General features: G+C 35.2%; 1 protein-coding gene across 7 annotated transcripts in view; it reads right to left on the bottom strand.

Annotated features, from left to right (window-relative positions):
• The window catches only part of unc-104 (kinesin family member unc-104), a 111,499-nt gene that overhangs the window by 45,047 nt on the left and 43,377 nt on the right, over positions 1 to 23,075 (bottom strand). For 5 of the 7 annotated variants that reach the window (XM_074175867.1, XM_074175866.1, XM_074175864.1 and 2 more), the window contains exons 2-11: positions 20,372 to 20,489; positions 17,508 to 17,590; positions 16,944 to 17,446; positions 13,835 to 14,012; positions 8,157 to 8,320; positions 7,958 to 8,097; positions 7,749 to 7,790; positions 860 to 979; positions 606 to 805; positions 377 to 538 (exon numbers count right to left, since the gene is read on the bottom strand). In XM_074175867.1, coding sequence (XP_074031968.1) covers positions 377 to 538; positions 606 to 805; positions 860 to 979; positions 7,749 to 7,790; positions 7,958 to 8,097; positions 8,157 to 8,320; positions 13,835 to 14,012; positions 16,944 to 17,446; positions 17,508 to 17,590; positions 20,372 to 20,471 — 1,692 coding nt within the window. In that variant the 5' untranslated portion in view covers positions 20,472 to 20,489. The remainder of the gene's footprint in view (positions 1 to 376; positions 539 to 605; positions 806 to 859; positions 980 to 7,748; positions 7,791 to 7,957; positions 8,098 to 8,156; positions 8,321 to 13,834; positions 14,013 to 16,943; positions 17,447 to 17,507; positions 17,591 to 20,371; positions 20,490 to 23,075) is intronic. The other 2 variants (XM_074175869.1, XM_074175868.1) reach the window with 1 other exon arrangement.

Consider the following 23,075-nt stretch of genomic DNA (forward strand, 5'->3'; position numbering starts at 1 on the left):
AAGAGAAATGCTTCAATTCCTGCTCTCTCATGGTCATTATCATTGTAATAATAATAATCATTATTATAAAAGAGCAATTCGAAACATCTCCTGTTCCTTGAGAGAATGCAACTCTTCATTTATTTCCCAAAAGAGTAACTGAAAAAAAATATTTTGATAATAAGTACTTCCAAGTCTTTGAAGAGATGTGGGATTTAATACCAAAAAATTATCGACAGCTTCCTGTTTTGACAATCTCTCATACAATTGTCACATACTCACTGCAGAAATTAGTGCATTATATGTTAGGCTGCTGGGTGCAGCAAAGTTAGCGACTTTAAATTTTAGTTTTCCTCTATGAGAGAAAAAAAGACATGTTAGTTGAAGAATAACTCACCTCTCTTCCATTAACGTAAATCAGTGCCCCGTTCAGAGGCACCAGAGTAACTCGATTGTCCTTGTTTTCAAAAACGCAGTGTTCTGATTTAATATGTGACCCACATAACTGAATGTCCTGTGGCATGTTTGCTTGATCAGAGCCGATTCTCGTCAACCCTTCCTGAAATCATATATTTTTAGATCAGCAACAACATTTAAAACTTCATTTAGTTTGTCTCAAGTCTAACCTTGATGTAGTAGATCAAACATTCAGACATGAAAGGATCTTCATTTAAATTAACCAAGTGTGGCGTGCATTTGGGCGAAAATACGCCCACCGTATTTCCATCTTCCTTAACTGCTACACCCATCTCTGCGAACACAGCCTCTCGTTGGATTCTTATTGCTTCGGTTTTCTTCAACTTCTCCTCCCAAGTTTCATTCAATTCTGAAAAAGAGCCCCTTAATATGCGTGGAAACCAAAAAATAGCACATACTTTACCGGCTATGAGTTTTTCACTAGCTTGTAGCTGATCTACAGCCTCTTCCGCTATAGTAGTCGACTGGCTTCTAGATCTTTCGATTTCTTTGTTGTTTCTTGGTATAACAGCTTCTTCTATCCCTAAAAAAATGTAGGGTTTCGAAGTTTCGATTCAGCGAAGATTACGGTATCGCTCTAAGCCAATGAACATATAATAATTTCAATTTAGAAATAAAGGTTCTGCCAATTCGGGAATTCGGAATTTTCAAGCCCAAGCTCAACATTTAGATTCAGTAACTTGGAGTCACGGCGAAAATAAAAATGCCACCAAACCATTTAACATGGAAATTTCGCAAATATATCAGCTCCAAAGCGGAGGTGAATTTGAACAATCTTCACTGAAGAAATACATGAAAATCTTTTTCTTATGAAAAATATTTGGAATTTTGAAAACATCTCTTATTATAATCTGTAGCAGAAAACATTCTTCTCGACAGCTTTGATCTGCTAAAAAAACCTATACCTATTAAATGGTGATATAGTTTTATACAATTCTTCAATGAGGTCGAAGCTATCAACTTGATGGTAATGAATCATCGTCACCATCGTTAACTTTGTTATTTTTAAAAACATGAAATTGTACAAATTATCAAACTATTTGAATGTTTTTCGAGATAAGTTTTTCAAGTATGGTATCACAAGCTGACGCGTCATCTCGGGTGAACATCCGTTCGTCTTTGACATTATCACGTTTCGTATCACGTAGCTTGGTAGCTGAACTTGAAACTGAAGTCAGTCTTGTCGATGCTTGTCTAATCACAAAATTACATCCGAAGACTGTAGTTGTGGCGTGGAAAGTCTTGATTGGTTACTGTGTGCCTGTTTGGCGTGAACCGTTCCAGTTGACTAGTGAAGTAATTGGGTGATGTGATTCACGCTCGACTGGAGTCACATTGATTATTGTTTTAGGCGGTAGGTATGAGTAGAGTAGAGTACTTTATTTGACCATTTTACACACAGTTTCACATTTATGGCAAGTCACAAATACAGAAATCGTTGATCAGAGATAAAATGTATCTACTATGAAATATAAGTAAAGAATATAAGTATAAATAAAATCATAAATATAAAATCGTTTAAACATGTCGCTAAAATTAAAATGTAGGTAAGTTGATTTAATGAGACCTTTCGTAAGTTAAAGATCCCGCCATTTCAATATATTCCTTTATATTATAGAAACAGTGTTGGAGGAGAAAACTTTTGATAATAAATTTAAATTTAGTGAGGTTGAGTGACTTTACAGATGAATGAAGATGATTATAAAGATTTAAGTTCAGTGAATTTCTTTGACTAATAGTCAGATTATGTCTAGGCAGGTTCAATAAACTTGCGGACCTCCTTTCATATGCATGATTTTCACTATGTCTTTCAAATTTGTCAACATTTTCATGGATCTCCAGTAACACTTTATAGACATAGACCTCAAATGAGAATACCATAAGAAATAACTGAGTGAAATAATCCGTAGTAGGCTCTTTTCAGCGTCATCAAGGTGACCACATCGTTCAGTCGCCTTAAAACGAACAAAACAGTAGAAAGTTTGCTGAGCATAGCTTTGAAATGATCAGACCAGCTCAATCTATTTATCAATAGTGTATCCCAAAAACTTAACACTTTTACATTGGGGAATATTGTGATTGGAAAATACGATTATATTTTGAGTTTTATCTTTATTCAAGGTGAGTTTGTTAGCAGCAAACCAATTGTAAGCTAATGTTTTGCTATCTTCCTTCATTAGTTGTGAGCTAGTTAAGGTTTTACTAGAGCACATTAAAGTTGTATCGTCTGCAAACAAGATACAACATGCTGGTTTCATGAGACTGCATAGGTCATTGATGTATATCAAGAACAATAGTGGACCTAAAAAGGATCCCTGAGCAGCACCACGCTTCATTTCTTTGAGGTCTGGCTCTACGTTGTTCACTTCAACAAAATGGCACTGATTTGTTAGATAAGATTGGACGAGCTTGAGAGCTGTGCCCCGGACACCATGTTCGCTGTTTGTGGTGCGCTGACCTTGGTTTTGCATATGACGGTTTACTAAGCATCTCTCTTGTTTAGACTGCCGATTTTATCAATTTCAATTGCTTCTCTTATCATTCTGGTTTTCAGGACTTTCCACGCCACAAGTACAGCCTATGGCAACGTATAAATAGAGAAGCATCAACAAATTTCGAAATCTACGTACATTCGATTAGCGATTTTTTCATGTTGGTAGACTACTCTCGCACATATGTTCACAATTTTAGCTGTTTAGTTTGTTTGTGAGGCCTTAATAGAATGCCAATTCAATACCAATATAATAGAAAAAGGTCGACACTATTCAGACCAACCTCTGGCGTTCCTCAGGGATCAAGTCTAGGCCCACTTTTATTTATAATGTTCATTAACAATATAGGTGATTATATAAGACATTCCAAATTCCTGCTCTATGCAGATTATCTCAAACTATACCAAACCATCAACGATGAAAAAGACAGTGAAAACCTTCAGAAAGACTCAGATTCTATCACTATCTTTTGTGAAACGAACAACTTGATGTTGAATGAGGGTAAATGCAAAGTTATGTCTTTTTCACGGAAAAATGTTATTGCAACAACGGAATATTCAGTAAATGGTACCAAACTGGAAAAACTTGCTAAAATTAAAGATCTGGGAGTCATATTTAATAGTAACTTCAATTTCAGAAATCACATAGAATATATTGTACGTGATGCAAACAGAAAGCTTGGTTTTGTGTTAAGAAACGCCAGGGATTTCAAATGGAAACTAGGAATTCTTCTATTCAATGCCTTTGTCAGATCAAAGCTCGAATACGCTTCAACAATCTGGAATCCGCAAACAGCATTTCATTCAGAGATGATAAAAAAAATACAGAAGAAATTTCTTAGGTACACCTACTTCATAGAGGAGATCATAGAGGGTCTCCCTCTATGATCTCCTATAGGACTCACCTAGAACACTTTGACATGCCAACCCTGTTGGATCGTCGAGGCTTGAATGATGTACAATTTATATTCAACATATTTTATCAGATAATAAATGTACCTGAACTCCTCAGTGTGATCAATCTTCATGTTCCTAGTGCTAGTCTAAGAAATCGCAATAGGGTGTAGACACCCGATCAGAGTCTCCACTCAATCGCTGCCTTAAGCAAGTGAATGATCTAGTCATAAGTCACCAAAGTCTTGATTTTTTTTGCTGTGATGAATTAGAAATAAGACAGTCGTTTTTTAAAAAATGTGCCGTATATACCTGTTTTTATTAACGTTTCTCTTGTACGTAATTTTAGGTGTTTATTTACTCTGTGTATTTTAAAAACCATATATTTTATGTACCATGACATTGACTGTATACATGTAATCGGGTATAAACCTGTTTGGAATGCAGTTTAAATAAAATCTATCTATCTATCTATCTAAAGTTAAAAGTGTTTCGCGTGTTCGGCGGTTTTCTGCTATTGAAAATAATGGATCAAAGAATTTTCATCAAATTTTGTGTAAAAAATGGAATACAGTGGTCAATACACATGAAATGGTGACAGTGGCATACGGTGATTGTACTTTGAGTCAGAAAAATGTTTACAAGTGGCACAAGATTTCCACAAAAGGTCGAGAAGATGTGAATGACGATGCTTGTCCTGGACATCCAGCGTATCAACACAAAGTGACAAAGTCGTAAGTCTACATGAGAGGCAAGTGGTAAGGTGTTTTCACCTGAACCTGGAGCATGCCATATGCACTTCTTCGGAATAATAATCATTAATCCGACTCCTACCCCGGAGTATGTGTTTGTGGAATTGTTTCCTGGCTTTGTCTGCAGGTGGCGCAGTAGACATCCTACTGAATCAACTGCAGAAAGAGTTCATAACTACCTGGAATTATATTTGTTTGGTCGTGATACTCAGACGGGTCACACCGTTCTGAAGAGACCATGCCCGGTACTGATGATGAGGCAATCACCCCGAAACCGGTCTATCGGTTGGTCGGATCGATCAAACGAAATTAATTTCTGCTTCTTATAGTGGGAAATAACTTGCGACGAATCTTTCAAATCGAAGACGTTGCACAGTTGCCGATGGTTTTACTTCAACTCTCTGCGCTGCATTAGCTGGGTTAGTTGTTGTTATTTGGTTGGGTTTCTGCCACATGTACCTACAAAGTCGTAGGTCTACATGAGAGGCAAGGGGTAAAGTGTTTTCACCTGAACCTGGAGCATGTCATATGCACCATATTGACAAGTCAATAAAGGAAACCGTATGGACATCCGGTAAAACCTAAACATTCATAAATTCAAAAGTCCGTAATCACTTATCGAGGAACAAACACAAATCAAAACACTACAAGACCCAACATTCAATATACTACATAATACAATAACCATTCCTAGAAACAATGAACCTAGAGAAACTCCAACACAAACGATATTACCTGATGAAACCGAAATACAGGCAAATTTAAAGAGACATCCGGATGACAGAAGGGGACAAATACCTGCACTAAGGCGTTCAATCGTATGAAAGAACAAACAGGAAGATAAAACGTTCAGTAAAAGTTATTAAAGCTTCAAATCCTTGTAAACTTATGTTTATATTGAAATACTGAATATCTCCCAGGTGAGCATCCATTGTATATTTTTCAAAGTTCGAAGTTTTGCCATCATTTCAGATGGCATTATCAAGTCTTGTTATTGCTCCTTGCTAGTTATGAACGATTTTGTTGCGATAGTGTCGGAAACCGTATTGCTATTCCGGTTCAAAAAATGAAAAATACACATAAATTACTTATTATTTAATGAAATAATTTTATATGCACAAATGAGGCCACGTCAACGACTCATGTGCACAGACAAAAAATATAAATAGTATCATTTTGACTTTCAAACTACAAATCTCAGTTTCTTCTTCAATAACAAAGTTATCAATGGTGACGTTACATTTATGGAGAAATATCAGGTTTCAGGTATGTGATTGGTTTGAACTGTTCCAAAGGCAAACCAATAGGGAGCGAAACTTTCACAAACATAGTTGGTGGTCACATGTAAATTGTGGAATTTATACGAGATTAGCACAGTTCAGGCAAGTCATTAAATACTAGCAAATTCAACAATTAGCGAATTTTCACTTATCAATGATGATGAAAAAGCAATTTCATTCTCATTGGGTAACATCTACTGGCGGTATGTTGTTGTTTGTTGGGTTTATTGAGATTATTAGAGATTCAGCAGAATCTGCTCCACAACTACATCCGTCCGCACGGTTCAGAAATCACTGTTCGGAAATTGAACGAATTGACCGTTGAAGTTCTGCCTCACCCACCAAACTTTCCAAGACCTCTCGCCAACCGATTACCATCTTTTCAAGAACTTCGATAACTTTCTCACCGGTAGAATCTTCGGCAATCAGGACCAGGCAAAAACGCCTTCGTCGATTTCATCGAATCCCGAGCACCCATTTGGAAAATAAATAATTTAACGAACATGAAACACCGCTATTTTAACTTAGTCTACTGAATATTTTCTTTCAATTCTTATTGTTACATATTATTTGTTATTCTCTTTCATTATAAAAAAAAAAACATCTGAATAGCTAAGATTAGTGCCAATTTGATACAAAAAATGTGGAAATCTTCGAAAGAAAGGAAGTGCCTTACGGCGAAACATCCGAGTGTCTACCAGTGAGGATGACGATGTAAGTGAAATTTTACTTCTTTAATTGATTATAATGTGTAGGAATCCTGTGAATGATTTCTGATTAGATTCCATTACGAATATTTCGAATACAAACGGAACAGAGAAAAGTGTTTTTTGTATAATTCAGCGTTCATATGAAAGTATTTGTTTCGAAAGTATTTTTCTTTCATTTAATTCAATGTTTATATGAAAATAGCTGTTTCGAGACGGCTTTTTCTTCTAGTTTGTAACTGACACTTCTTTGCATGATCAAACACATTTTTCTATAGAGTTAATTTTTTGAAATTGATTGCAAAAATAAAAAATTATTAACAAACAATGAAAATTAACAAATATAAAACTAAAAGATTCCAAACCAAGTTACTTCACGATTGTTTCAATTGTTAGTATCCACAATCGTGTTCGGGTAATCGAAACATCGTGAAGTAACTTGGTTTGGAATCTTTTAATTTTATATTTATTTTCATTTCTTGGTAATTTATGAAATTATAAAACAACAACAATAAAAATTAATTGATGCTCCGGGGCGACTTCATTGATTCTAGTAGCGCATTTGCTTTTTCAGCTGCAGGAAAACCCGAAAAAATCTGCAGCACCACATCATCTGAAGATCTTGATCTGCCAATGTCCTCTCTCTCATAAAAAAAATGTAGGGTGTCTCCAGAGGCTCCAATAAATTCAATTTTTTTATTTATTCAGCTCGTGTTAATAGTTCAATTTTTTTGATTTCTTTGGTTGTTGCTTGCATGTTATTTCATTGTAATTTCAGTTTTTTGCTTAATAAAATTGTTATTTTTCAGCTAATATTTTTAATCATATTAGACAATGAAAGTCCGAACTGATGAAATACACCACGAAACATTGTCAACTACCTTCAAACCCACATTTTTTGTATCAAGATGGAGAAGTAGAAAGCCAAAACCTTTTTTCCCAAAAATCAATCTCTCCCAAATATATACCCTTTGAATTTAATGAAACATATGATATCCCATCATCTTTGAGATTTTTATGTCACAGGAAATACTGGAATATTTTTTTATAAAAATAGTACAACTCAAATTATATTAATGTTTCAACTTGCCTGCTTACTAAACTCGTGTAAATATGTTCCTAACGTTAATGAGTGCCAGAAGCCTTTGTTCTTTCAAGCAGTACTTACTAGGAGGCTCCTTTTTCTCATATACTACTTTACCATCTGGCCCTGCATTGCGGCAAAATTTAAAACGTCATCAGCCACAATTCAAATTACTTGTAATCGTAAGTTATTCCATGCTATTGAAGTAGTTCACTGAGAGTTACAAACTCAATAGCAGGTGTAACCGAAAATTTTGGAAAATACACACCAGGGTTTAAAATATTTGAACTCACCCTCGTGCACGTCGATGCCTTCCTGTTTTAACAACTCCCGCAGTTTCTGTATTTCTTCTTTGAGCTCTCGAATGAGTTTGGCGTTAGCATCTTCGTTAACAATGGCCTTGCAAACTATCTGTTTAGCTCTATCAGCATACCTGGAGTAACACAGAAACGATGAAAAGTTGATGATTTTCAAGAGGGGAAACATTTTTACCTCAGTGTTGATAATGTTTCGTCGTAGTTGATGTCTGCTGGTGAAATAGCAGCGATCATAGCAGTTTTACTGTTTCCTCCTAGGTTTTCTCTGAGCAGCCATGTCAGAACAGAGTCTCTGTAGGGAATGAAATCCGCTTTTTTGGATTTTTTGTTTTTTGTTGCCTGAAAAAAAAAATTATATTGTAGTGCTATTTTGGTCAACCAAATGACAGATTATTCATTATCGACAGACTACAATGTTGATTATCAAACTGAAAAGTGATAAAGAAGGCGAAATAAGATGCAAGAATGATGAGGTGAATAAATACTTGTGATTCTATAGTTTGTATTGTGCAAAAGAAGACTCATAAAGTTGCAATTTTTCGGAATTTGGGAAAGAATTAGGAGACAGCACTGATTTTGTATTTCAGATTCGTAATCTACACGTTGAAATACGTAAGTACAGTTAAATGATACTAGATATAGAAATAATATACTTTGTCTAATTTCCACTTACTTAATGTATTGATATTAATACGATCAAGGTTTCGGTTTTTACACCATTCTCAAATATTCTAACACTACATACTTGAGAATGGTGTAAAAATCGCTTAAACCTTGGTCGCTTTAATATCAATACATTAAGTAAGTGGAAGTTGTACAAAGTATTTTATTTCTATATCTATATCATTTAATTGAAGATGAATTTCCACAAAATAAATAAGTAATCAATATCACAAACGTAAGTACAGCTTGGCAAATCAGCTGTGCCTGTGAATATGGCATAGTAGACCAGCCAGCGGAGTGTGGCGAGAGCTCATTAACGTCGAGGAACTCGTGTAGTGAACTGTAGTTAGTACTGTAAGTGGAGAAATTATTCTGTATGGTGATCTGTGAGTTATTTTTTGTATTTGTGAATGCCTTCGAATAGTAAACTAAAAAACAAGGTTCTCATTGGACAAATCAGAGAAATTGTGAACAACGTATTAGGTAATATTTATGCAAGCGGAAGCAATGACAGATGGAATAAGAATTCCTCTTGCGATAGTAAGAAGCAAAGAAGCAAAATTGCTTTGCGTGCGATCTGTACGAAATTACGAAATATCAAATCAAAGTTGAAAAAAATAGAAAATGGAGACAAAAAAATATTTTCAAATAAAAATGAAAAGGTATGTATCAAAAATTCCAAAATTGTGATGGGTGATGCTGATTTGGCAGTTTTCACAGCACAATTAATTTCCATATAAAAGAGAAAGAGTTCCTATGTTTAGGAAAATTTCAAGATATTGAAGTGTTTTGATGTAAAATAAATAATTAATATGAGCAAACAGTCAAATGTGAAATTATCCAGATTTAGTATAAAAACATTTTAATGGTTCTGGCTGCATGAATAATCATATAATTCTGTATTTTCAACTTGATTCATCAACTACTTTTTAAATTGATTTTTTAATTTGAGATCAATTTAATATTTTCAATTTCTTTAAGAATTATATTATCATATATATATAAAAATGGATGTTTGTTGGTTGGTTGGTTAGTGATAAACTTCTACATCACTCAACCGATCGTGATGAAACTTGACATGTATGAGTAATTTTTCATAGAGGTTTTTAGGCTACTAATTTTTCTGTAACTCGCCACTAGATGGCGCTGTAGAACAATTTTTGAAAGCACTGTTCTATAACGCTGCGGACGCCTAAGTTCGTTGATTCTGATTCTGTCAAAACTTTGGAACAGCAGCGATACAGCAACCTAGTACTAGTATATTATAATTCCATTAGGATAAATCGAATTCTGTCGAAAATTAGATTTGAAATTACTAATTGATGATAACTTTGTTTGTCTAGTGTTATGACTGTATATTATTGAATTCCATGACATTTATATTTGAAATTTTTGATTTATTTATTATCGAATGAATGAAACAATTTTTTTATTTGTACAGTGTGGTCAAAACTGATACATTTTTTGGTTTATACAAATTTACTGTATGTTCTTAGTACAATAATTTTATATGCATTCAACAGTTTGGTTTTGTGAAGATTTTGAAGGTTTTATTGTGGATTTATTGGAAATGAAATATTGCAGTTGTAAGTACAGTTCAAAAATAAGATGAATTTTCAAATTTCGCGGGCTAAGTACATTCGATTTGCGATTTTTTTATGTTGGTACACTCGCCTCGAACATATGTTCACAGTTTCAGCTGTTCAGCATGTTTAGTTTGTTGGTGAGAGCTATAAAAATTGGTGGTGTTTTGCGTGTTTCACGATTTTGTTCTATCGAAAAAATTGATCGGAGAATTTGCATCAAATTTTGTAAAAAAATGGAATTGAGTGATCAAAAACACTTTGAATGTTGACAGTGACATACGGTGATTGTAGTCCGAGTAAAACAATTTTTATGAGTGGTGCACGCCCCAGCACATCAACAACCGATGAAACTATTGAGAAAGTGATGAAAATTGTTATGGAGAATCGTCGAATACTATTAGAGAAATTGCTGAGGATGTCAGCATATCGGTTGTCCTATGCCAGGTAATTTTTTCGGAATTTGCTGAATTTTGACGAAAATACCGTCGCATGAGCATCGCTCAGGAATTGTTGAATGACGTCAACGGTGATCCAGATTTGCTTAAGAGGGTCGTAACTGATGACGAATCATCAAAACCAAAGTTCTGAATAGAATATAAATCTCTACTTTTTTTCGAATAATTTCAATATGTTTTGTCCCCGATAAATTTTCATCAATATATAATCCTAGGAATTTAATAGGAATGGTATAACTTATTCTGTTCAATGATCTTTTAGAAACAGTGGCGTAGCGTGGGTATCGGCTGCCCGGGGCAGAAGACAATTTTGCCGCCCTTTTAATTAGGTATTTCAATTTGATGTATACTATACATATAATATAATTCTGTATAATTCATTATTTTGCATTATACAGGTTAGATTTTAAATAAAAAAGTTCATTTATTTTACAATAACGTTTATTAAAACGAAAATTCTCACTTCAACCATTGATATAACAGGTACACAGGTATTATTTATTCGATATGATTAAATAATTAGCGAATTGAATATAAAACGAAAATCAGTTTTTAATTAGAAGTAGGATGATACTATTAAGTAATATTTATATCTTTTTGAAAAATAATATAGGTAGGTACTTGTTAGAGTTGAAAACAAAATATCCAGTTTAAAAATTCAAACATCTACTTTTTTAAGAGCAAAGTCTTTTATTGCACCATCAATGTCTATAGCATCACACACCTCTTGTTCAAAAAACAAGATAGCCAAATTTGTTAGTGTTAGAGTACTCATTGTCGACCTTAAATATCACAGTTACGAAACAGTATGACCTAAACAACTGAAGATCCACGAATAAAACTTTCTTTGAATTGTCAAAGCATCACGTACTTTCTTAAAGGGACAATATTGAAACAATATTGAACCTAATAAATATGTAATAGAAGTCACTCTCGCTGATTATGTCATAATCATAAGCACAAAATAAAATATGGGAAATCTCCGCATTCAGTAAAGACGGTGTTACCATTCGCTACAAAATATAATTCAAAGAAAGGGGATCCCCGAATTCGACACAGAATAAGTAATGAAAAATTCCGTGCTCTTTTCAATCAGGTTAAATTTATAGTTGTGTTGAAATATGAAATTGTTCAAAGATTTACAAAATATATTTTATTATTTACTATGAAATTTTGCCGCCCCCTAAAAAGTGCCGCCCGGGGCGGGCTGCACCCCCACCCCACTACGCTACGCCACTGTTTAGAAATATTCATACAAGAATAGTTTCGAAAATTTAAGAGTTAACTTATTTTCTTGTAATCTAAAATTGTTTTCAGTTATCGGAAGAGTATACAGGGTGTTTATTAAACATGCGGAAAAAAATTAAGGGGATATTCCTTTGACTATTCTAAGGATATTTTGTCCTTTGATGATTTTTGATAGGGCACTTTGTTTTGAAGATACGGGGTGAAAAAGAATTTCGACAATAACAATTTTGGTAATTTCAAAATTAATAATGTATCCGAAATAAAAGTATAGACTACACTGGACCTACCAAGTAATAAAAATCTAACAATTCCGTTGGTACCTATTCAATTTGAATAGTATGTCTCGTAAGTGATCTTGGTGTTTTTGAAAGAGTTCGGGAATCGATGAGGAGAAGATTGGATTCTTACATCCGAGCGGGGGGTAGTCATTTTTAATAGTTCTTGTAGATCAACAAACATTACATGTAATTTTGGGTAGTAAATTGTTATTTTCGAAATTCTTTTTCGCTCCGTATCTTCCAAACAAAGCGCCCTATCAAAAATCATCAAAGGACAAAATATCCTTAGATGAGTACAAGGAATAGTCCCTTAAGTTTTTGCCGCATATTCAATAAACATCCTGTATAATTGTTGCAAATAATTTGACTGGTCCCTTCAGAGGTAAATTGGTTAATGCGTTAATGTATATTAAAAAAAAGAGTGGACCAAAAATAGATTCTTGTGGTACCCCAATATTTATTTTTCTTATGAACCTCTTACTATTTTCTATGAAAAAAATGTATTGTCTGTCAATTGAATAATTTACAAAACAACTAAGGATATTCTCTCTAATACCAAAATTGTTTAGTTTTAATATCAAAATATCATGATGTACGTTATCAAATGCTTTACACAAACCTGAAGACAAGATGCAACATTTTTTATTGATGCTATGGTGCTTATGATTTCTATATAAATGATTCATTTGAATTGAAGGGGTTATATTTTTAGGAGTGATTAATTTTTGGGAAAGAAAGTTTTTGGCTTTCTACTACTCCATCTTGATAGAAAAAACAAGGATGAGGGAATCTTCCAAGGAAAGGAAGGAAGTAATCAATTTCAAAATAAGTAACTCTATACATGGGTGTGTAGATCATGCAAAGAAGTAACTTTCAGACAAAAACTGAAAAAAAGTCCTCCCGAAACAGCTACTTTCATATAAATATTGAATTACACGAAAGAAAAAATTCTTTCGAAACAAATACTTCTATATGAACACTGAATTATACAGAAGATACTTTTCTCCACTCAGTTTGTATTTCAAACATTCGTTGTGGAATAAAAATCAGATATCATTCACTGTCACCCTCACTATCACCAGTGAGGGTGACAGTGTTCCATGTAAGTGCAATTTATTATCATTCATTTAAAGTAGAACTCATGTGAATGATATCTGATTTTTATTCCACAACGAATGTTTGAAATACAAACTGAGTAGAGAAAAGTATCTTCTGTTTAATTCAGTGTTCATATAGAAATATTTGTTTCGAAAGAATTTTTTCTTTCGTGTAATTCAATGTTTATATGAAAGTAGCTGTTTCAGGAGGACTTTTTTTCAGTTTGTGTCTGAAAGTTACTTCTTTGCATGATCTACACATCCATGTATTTTAAAATTGATCACTTCCTTCCTTTCCTTGGAAGATTCCCTCATCCTTGTTTTTTGTATCAAGATGGAGTAGTAGAAAGCCAAAAACTTTCTTTCCCAAAAATGATTCATGTTTTACAATAATCACTAATCTGAATAATATTTTGTGTATTCAGGTACTTTTTTCAAGCGTATGAATTCAACTCACCGACTATTCCGTGACAGCAAAAAATGACAGTTATCATTATCAGTGTTCTCGTTTAACATATATACTTACTATTTCTGCTAAGGCTGATATAACTTTTCCGAGTGTTGTCAGACTTTTGTTGATATTTGCACCTTCCTTCAATCTGGTTCCTTTGGCACCTGTGGAATCTGCCCTTTCGGATCCGGCCAAATCGACAAGTGATATTTTTGATACCTTTTCGGTACACAGCTGAGTCGCTTCGTCAACCCTGATCGAAAAAAAACATTGTGGGTGCACTTGGAATTCCATATAATGTTACATTAGTTTTATTTTGGGGCAACTCTACAAATACTGTAAGTATTTTTAAGATTCAGAAAAAGCTGTTGGAATTTTAACAAATGTGGGTTATGTAGGCAGTTTTTTGAGCTTTTTTTGCTATCTCGGTAACGGTAAGACATGTAAGGTCGGTTAAATTGGACAAATGTTTCTTATTCTGAGAAACTAGAATTATCTTTTTTCAGATCAAGAATATCATTACCAGAATAACATAACCAGACATAACATCACCAGAATGATGAGGATGGTGGTGCCCTGAACTGAAACACTTTAGGAAGTCAGCGAGAATGACCTTTAATAAGGCAAAACGTACAAGACTCGAAGAGGACTGGAGTATATATCTAGCCAACCTCAGAGAGTTCAAAAAAGTCCGCAGACAAAAACAAAGAGAAGCCTGGAGAGCCTACTGTGAGGCAGTCGAAAACTTCCCACTAGCTTCTAGGCTACAGAAGGCACTCTCATTGGACCACCATAAGAGTATCGGCATCCTGACGAGGGAAAATGGCGACAAAGCCGCCAACATCCAATAGAGTGCCGCGATTCTTATGGAAACTAACCTTCTGGGTTCTGTCTTTCCTGGAAAGACGAACTGGACGGAAGTATCAACAACACCCTCACAATACGACTGGCAATCTGCTAGTGCAGTAGTTGACGAGGACAAGATAAGATGGGCCATATCGGGCTTTTCCACCTTCAAGTCATCAGGACCTGACGGTATAAGACCAGTCCTACTTTAATGGGGACTGGATATTCTTATGCTGCACCTGGTTGGAATATTCAGAGCCTCTCTAGCTCTGAGGTATATTCCCAGTAAGTGGAGAGAAGTACGAGTAGTATTTATACCCAAACCTGGTAGGATGGACTACATCTTACCAAAAGCATTCCGACCAATTACCGTTCTTCTTAAAAACTATGAAGAGGCTATGTGAGGGGTACATACGAGATGAACAACCCACTTCATCCAAATCAGCATGCATTTACTCCGGGATGGTCTGCTGATTTGGCCCTTCACCATGTGGTTGGCAGAATCGAGAGATAATTGGACAACAAAGAATCTACCCCAGACATATTCATAGATATCGAGGGAATGTTTGATAAAACAACCTTTCCATCAATTATCCAACAACTACACTCCAGGAAGAGGTGAAATACCTTGGTAGTATCCTCGACATGAAGCTAACATGGAACTACAGAGTAGAGCAAAAATAGCATATGTGGCTTATGAGCAATGTCGGAGGACAGTGGGAGTGCATGGGGTCTTTCACCCCGTGTGGTCACCTGGATCTACACTGCAATAATAAGACTAATGTTAAGCGTACGGAGCTATTGCATGGGGACCGAAACTTCTACAAGCAACGGCCATCCAAAAAATTATATCCAATACAGCGACTGGCTTGTTTAAACATCACAGTAGTCATGAGAACAACACCAACCGCGGTAATGGAATTAATTACGGGTCTGACCCCTCTGGACCTGTACGTTAAGGACGATGCGTTAATGGCCATGTTACGATTGCCACGGCTGGTGTAAACCTCGAAGTAGGAATGGGTCAATTGAGGCTGAGTCTATGGCGAAAAGCGTTTATTGCCCAACCTCTGCTGCAGGCAACCAGTGATGCAATTGAACCCAGGTTTGTGTTTAATAAATCCTACAAAATACAAATAAAACAGAATACAGAGTCAGATGCTACAAATGCAGTACGCATTTGTAGCTCAAAAACCAAAGAAGTGGAGTGCACTCCAGGTCACTAAGCCTAAGGATTAGGTGGTGAATGGGAAAAAATACCAACGTGGTCCAAACAGAACTGGATGGTATCTCAATTGCCACAAAAGAAATAACCAGGAAAGGAATTTCTGGGAAAAACATAACAATCTGCACTGACAGCAGAAAATCCCTATTAGCCTTGAACAGACAATGTGTTACCTCATGGCTAGTACTAGAGTGCCACCAAGATTTAGCCAAAGCCTCGGTGGATAATAACATTATCCTGAGGTGGGTTAAAGAGCACGACAGGAGTAAAGGTAATCACATTGCCGACTCTTTAGCCAAGGAAGCGGCTGGACTAAAAATTTTAGGACCCAGTGGCACTCACGGCCTGATGACTTCGACATTTGCGGAACTAGCCAAATGTTACACCCATGCTCAATTCCTAAAGAGATGGGATGGAATCAAAGGATGCAATCTTGCCAGGATCACCCTGGGCGACCCTGAGAAGCTGGCGCCGAAGAAATATCTGGCAATGGCCAGGAAAAATCTACGCTTAACAGTAGGATTTCTGAATGGCCACTGTCAACTAAGGAAATACCTCCATAATATGGGGCTAGTTGACACACCTCTATGCAGGATGTGTGAACTGGAAGAAGAGACTGTCGTGCATGTCTTATGCGAGTGCCCGGAGTTATCGTCAATAAGAGAGTGTGTGTTCGGCGAGTCTTGGCCTACACCTGCCGATATGAAGGAGATGTCTCCAAGTGACCTGTTCACCTTCCTGGAAAGAACAGGATGAATGATGACCTAGGAGGACAATTCTTCGGGAGGATGTACAATGCTGTGGGCTTACACTAACCTCCCTACTCTACAGACAGAACATCACCAGGAGATGGCCAAAGACTTTTCCGAAACATTGTGGAAATATTCGAAGTAGTCAAGCAATCAAAACAATTTTTTTTAGTTTGAGCCTTTTTTTCTTTTAGTATTTTTTTACTAATTATTGAACCAAGTAGAAAACTTTTCAAATTTTTTCATTGGAACCAAATCATGAATAGTATCATATAGTACACTATCAATTCATTGTACAATGAATCTCATGAATAAATCATGATCCAACTCTAGATTGATAAAAAAATACAGAAGTGGTACCAACCTCTGTTGCGTGAAAAAAATTGTGAACACAGCATGCGATCTCGAACTGGTTTCGTTCATATTGGTCGCAGCCACGGTCCTGGCCTTGTTGCCTTCGTCGATGAGGTCATGGATATCCTGATAGCTCATGACGGCCAACTTGCTGAGGTCTTCGACGTATGGCCCCAGCAGCGGGTGCTCCCTCACCCTCAAATTTCCTTTGTTCTTCGGATTCAGCAGGTCCCTCACCCGCTCGCAGTAAATCTCCATGTAACTAACCTCCACGGAATATTTCACGTCGGACGAGCTGTTGTTTCGAATTTTCTTGAACAGGTCCTGGCATATCTGCGGTATGATGCCCTCCTGACCGTCTTCCTGCTTCCCCATCATCGTGTAGGATTTTCCTGCACCAGTTTGGCCGTAAGCGAAGATGCAGACGTTGTACCCGTCGAAGGAGTGTTGCAGCATTTCCTCGCCTATGTCTCTGTACACTACTATTTGCGAAGAAAACTTCGGATCACTCTCCTGCAACGGAAAGGATTGTTAATAGGGATGTTCGGTCGATTAGAGTTGGTAGTATACTCACGTCATGTGACCAGTACGAATAATCGAAATTAAAACTTTTTTGAGCATCTTTCGTGTTTGGTTCTGCCTTTGGATTGGTGATGGCTATAAATAAAATTCAAAATTATTATGACTTTTTCAAATATTTGTCAACCAACAGAAAAGAAAACTTGTATCAACAGATAGTCACGTTTTTTTCAATTGTAACAATAAACCATAACTACGTTACTTGCACGACAGGACAGTTGGATGGTTTTGCTAGTTTTGCTAGTTGATGGTTTGGAATAATTTACCACTAGTTTTGCTAGTTGATGGTTTTGATGAGACCTTGGTGGGCCGAAACAGCGCTGCCTGGTGTTTGATCACAATTAAACTCATGAATGTATCGACAAAATATTTAAAAATTCATAACATTTGAAGAAAGTAACGGAATTTTACATTCAACTTCAAATAAACTATTGAACCAAACATTTCAATTCGAATCTTTGTCCAATCTCCATATAGTGTTTTTCAACTAAAATTACTTTTTTAATATTATTCTGTCAATCTTCTTCGGCAATATTGGATACTTCTTCTTGAATTAGCTCTATTACCTTCTTATTAAATTTTCCCCAAATCAACTCGATGGGAATGAAAACACAAAAATAGGGGGGAAGTCTCAATATGGTGTGTCCATACTTTCAAGGGCATACACTTTTTTCAAATGTTTTTGTCTGTAAAACTTCAAGTAGTTGATTTTTGTTATCCATTAAAAAACTTTGTATTTCATCTTTCCTTGAATTTTTATTCGGTACTTTGATGAGCTGTCGCGAATATTAGGAAGTGTTGTAAAGAACTATTACACTATTCGCATCCAAATTTGGGATCAATGTGTTTTCAAACCATTCCTCAAAAATATTAGCTTCCATGTTCTTATGATAGTCAACATTGCAGTCCTCAAGTTTTTTCCACATAATTTCAAAGAATTCGGAACCCATCCTTTACTTCCTCCGCAATGCACAATGATTAGTCGCGATCCTTTGGTTGCGGGCATGTTAGGTGTACACATTCTGGAACCATCAGTCCACCCTTTCGTAACTGTGTCGTGAGTGTCATACCAAGTTTCGTCCAAATAGAAAATTTGCCGTTGTTCTTGTCTATTTTTAGTTATTTGTTCTTAGTATTTGTTACGCAATTCCACTATTCTTCTGCTTTCCATAACTGCTTGACGTTTGTTTATTATTTTAAATCTGAATCCTAGTTTCTTTATCCAATGCTGAAGAGTTTTGTCACAGCAGCTCACGTTATGACCGGAAGTATTCAATTTCTTCCTTATGATTTCAGTTGTAAGGATCTCATTGCTTTTGTAACAGTCGCATATTGTTTTTTCAATGATTTTATTTGATGAACATCTGAATGTTTTGGCAATCCTGTATCATATCGCGTCTTGCGTTCATAAGGTTTGTTTTTGACAATTTTACGTACAGTTGAGAAAGGAATTTCGGTTAAATCTGATGTTGCTTGTAATAGTTTGTTTCCCTCGAAACCAAACTTGAGATGTAGATTCTTATGTACATTGAAACATTCTACAGTCCACGTGGCCTAGTTCGCAGCCGGTTCATTTCTATGTATTGTTTTTTGCCTTTGAGAGTGCTCGGGAACTATCAAAACAGTTTTTTAAAAGTGATTCTGTACGAAGAAGAAACATCGTTGTTCTCATTTGAATTTGTATGTAATGCATATTTGAGTCGAAAAATTAATGAATGGACAAGTTTTTGAAGTCAACTGTTGGTACATCAGGTAAATCTAACCGAAAATTCATCGGATACTCCATCGACTTCTCAACAACTCGTTTGTATATTCATCGATGACACCAATAATTGGTATACTCGGATTGTTAAAAAAAATAAGATAAATGTTTAAATTTCGCGGGCTACGATTATTTTATTTTTTATGTTGGTACACTGTTCACAGTTTCAGCTGTTTAGCATGTTTAGTTTGTTGGTGAGAGGCATAAAAGTTAGAGGTGTTTTGCGTGTTAGGCGATTTTCTGCTATCGAAAAGAATAGATCAAAGAATTTGCATCAAATTTTCTATAAAAAATAGAAACTTTGAATGTTGACAGTGACATATGGTGACGTTGGAAAAAACGCTGGCATCTGAGCGGAACTACTTTGAAGCCGGTGGATGGCCTATTCATCTCATTTTGAATAATTTGAGGTTATTGTCGCAAGAGCTTACAGTTAAAAGTTCAAAGACATATTATATCAATCTAATCTTTAAGAACATTATTATTTATTTCGGTTATTTGTCACTCCCATAATATTGTTATGTGGAACAAGGATATGAAATTATTTTCAGTAAACATTCTAGATTAAAAGTTATACATGAAAAACATTGTATAGCGTATATTTTGTTAATCACAAGTATGCATTGTGAGTTGTTCACTCTGGAAAAGTCACACAAATACATACATGGGTTGTGAAGTGAACCGAAAAAAAAACTGATGAGCCACATTAGATTTTTTCAATTCTGAAGAGGGTTCCTCCGAAACGTTAAAATGAGTATCTGTACAAATACTTAGCCCTTTTCGTGATAAGCAAAATTATTAAATAAGGTAGTTAGTGACAAATAGAATATTTTTCCTTGTGAAAAATACTTTGAATTTTTGCAGAAATTTATTGGAGTGAGCTAAAAAGGTTGTCCTTTCTACATCTGTAGTTCTCCATTGAAATTTTAATTTCACGAAGCTTGTGGAAGGTTAAAATCCCCACCGAAAAAAAGGCCGACAAAAAATATTTGATTTTGTCTTAAGGCAATATTGAAAATCTTGCAAATCAAAACGTTCCTGATCCTTACGTATGGCAAGTTTCGCTAATTTGATTCCATATTTTATGTTCTACTCACCTGTCGTATTGCCACTCATTTGAATAATACATTTGCATTCTCTATTGATTTCTCTATTATTGAATGGTCTGACTCTTACAGCTACTTTGACAGATGACATGTTGTGGTATTAGTTGAACTGCAACAAAAAAATCACAAAATGTTAGCTTTGAAGAAATAACCTGAATTCAATATTTGAATATTAAATCCATATTGGATTTTACGAGAGAAGCGATCACTTTGGGATATCAGAATGTAACATCATAATTGAAAAAACACGAGAGAACGTATTAAAAGTTAGATAAAACAAAAAAATTGCAAAAAAAAAAGTTTTTCCAAAACTTATACAATTTACTATTTCGAAATTATGTTGTGCTCTTTCATTCGTTCCGTGAGTTAGAGTCAGAGTAAAATCAATACACTAATTATTATTACCCCGAAGAATTGACTTGTACTGATGTGAAAATTTAAATGCTTCTTTTCAGAATAATTAGTTTCGTCGATAGCGAAATTCTCGACTGAAAAGGGATTAATAGGTAGGAACACAAGCTACTGTTTATTAGATGTCGAAGGATTTGAAGATTTTAATTAAGTAAAAGGTGTTTATAAACGATAAAAACTGTTCTGATGGAGGCTTGAGAGTATTTTATAGATAAAATTGAAAGGAGGTATTTTTCAGGACAGATTAGTTTTTGGGAAAGAAGCTTTCTGGCTATCTACTTCTCAATCTTTACACAAGAAACGTGGAAAACTTTTGAAAACACGAAGAAAGCAATCAAGTAGAAAATAAACTCTTTAGAAAATGTGTAGATCATGCATAGACGCTTTTTTCAGATACAAACTGGAGGAAAAAGTCTAAGCAACTACTTTTACACGAACATTGAATTACACAAAAGAAACATTCGTTTTGAAACAACTTATTTCAACTAAATATTGAATAACAAAAATCACTTTCTCTCATTCAGTTTTTACTTCAAATATACGTTGAGGAATTGAAACAGATATCATTCACGGGAACGCTACACAATCTAATATATGATTTACATTGTTATAAAATTAAAGTTTCAAGGAAAACTGCTGTCATCACGGTAAGTATACTTTTTGATGTTTCGGGTCGAAAATATTCGTTTTTAACGCCTCATGAGCACCTATTTGAACTTTTGAAGACAATATTACTACTATATATGTCACCGAAAGAGAGTCGTAATTTTCCAAAACCACCCAATCTGATAAAAACGTATCAACCTACCTCCCATGTACACATGTACAGTGTCCACGTCCATGTAAATAATCATAAATGTTATATAGTTATTGGAATAATCTTGAGCTGACTCAACGTTCATTTTGAAAGCCGTATATTGGTAAATTGTTCAGGAGCACCTATACACTCGCAAATGATATTCTGTGTTGACAAATTTACCTTTTCTGATTCCATCTCTTTTTTCTTCTAATAAACTGTTAGACTTCGTTTAGTTCCGATAGTCTCTAGTGTGTGAACTCTATGAAGATCCCACAAATTTGACAGAATTATTTCTGAGAACGACGAAGTGAATTCAGATAGGGAGTACCGATCTCTTTTAATTATTAGAAGCGAATCATGTTATGTGACGTATAATGGCAGTACCCTTTTGTGTTTGATATTAAAGATATTGTCTTTCGGAGAATCTAGTTGTCGATTCATTTGCAGAAGAGAACCCTCTTGGTACCAGAGGTGAGTTCACTACTCCATTGTGTTTTTATTATTCCAAGAATGTATGTGAATATTCTTATAGAGTTTTTCTTTAATACGAAAATTTTTCTCAACCTAATCCTGTATCCCGAAGGATTTGGAAACGTTAACCAGGGCCACAAGAGTGTTCCTATTCACAGATTCGACTCCCTTTATCCAATTGGATGTCCTCTTTGACTCAAACAGAGGTATTTTCTACCATAGTCCGGATTTACCAATTCCTAGCGAGTGATAAGATGAAAAGAAAAAATACAACCACTCCTCTTTTCCTACTGCTTGAGGACCTCATCTGCTCTACGGTTGTTACTTCTTTAGAATCAACGTTGGATGAAAGGCCAGTTCAGTATTATAGTTTTGATTTAATATTTAAGTTCTTACTTTCAATATTTAAACTGTTTATATTTAACCATTCAAACAAACCATTCATAATTATTTATATAAATTTGCTATATCATCAATATTCAAGCCCCTTTGAGGTAACATAACTCACAAAAACATCTTATTCCCCATTAGGAAAAATTCATAAATTTTGCCCTGGGTACACGCTGGGTACACGCAAGTTATCCGTCAAGCAGGCTTGAGAAGGTTCAATATATATGATCGTAGGCTTTGTTATAATTGCATAATAGTAGCGTACTACTTAATATTTATCTCATTGAATAATAAGAAATTGGGTATGTCTTTCAGTTGTTGTATCTACTCTCTACCTTAGGTTTCTGATCTTTTCCAAATAAGACCTTATAAAAAAGACAGTGGCGCCCTTATTGTATCCTTATTTTATTTAACAGAATCGCAGTAATCAATCCACTCCCATATGCCACCGACGAACAGCTGCCGGAGCTACTTTGCCATGTTTTCTCTTTTGTAAAAAGACAAAACAGGGAAAAGGAATAACACTTGTTCACTGTGTTCCAACATGGTTTATTCTACTGAAGAAACAATATAAATTGTTGCAACCTATTATCGAAATAATGAATGTGCTAAAGCTGCTGCAAG

This window comes from Leptinotarsa decemlineata, unplaced genomic scaffold (assembly GCF_025532065.1).
Source record: "Leptinotarsa decemlineata unplaced genomic scaffold, Ldec_3_MD MMD2_tig00001393_RagTag_RagTag, whole genome shotgun sequence".
NCBI classification, from domain to species: Eukaryota; Metazoa; Arthropoda; class Insecta; order Coleoptera; family Chrysomelidae; genus Leptinotarsa; species Leptinotarsa decemlineata.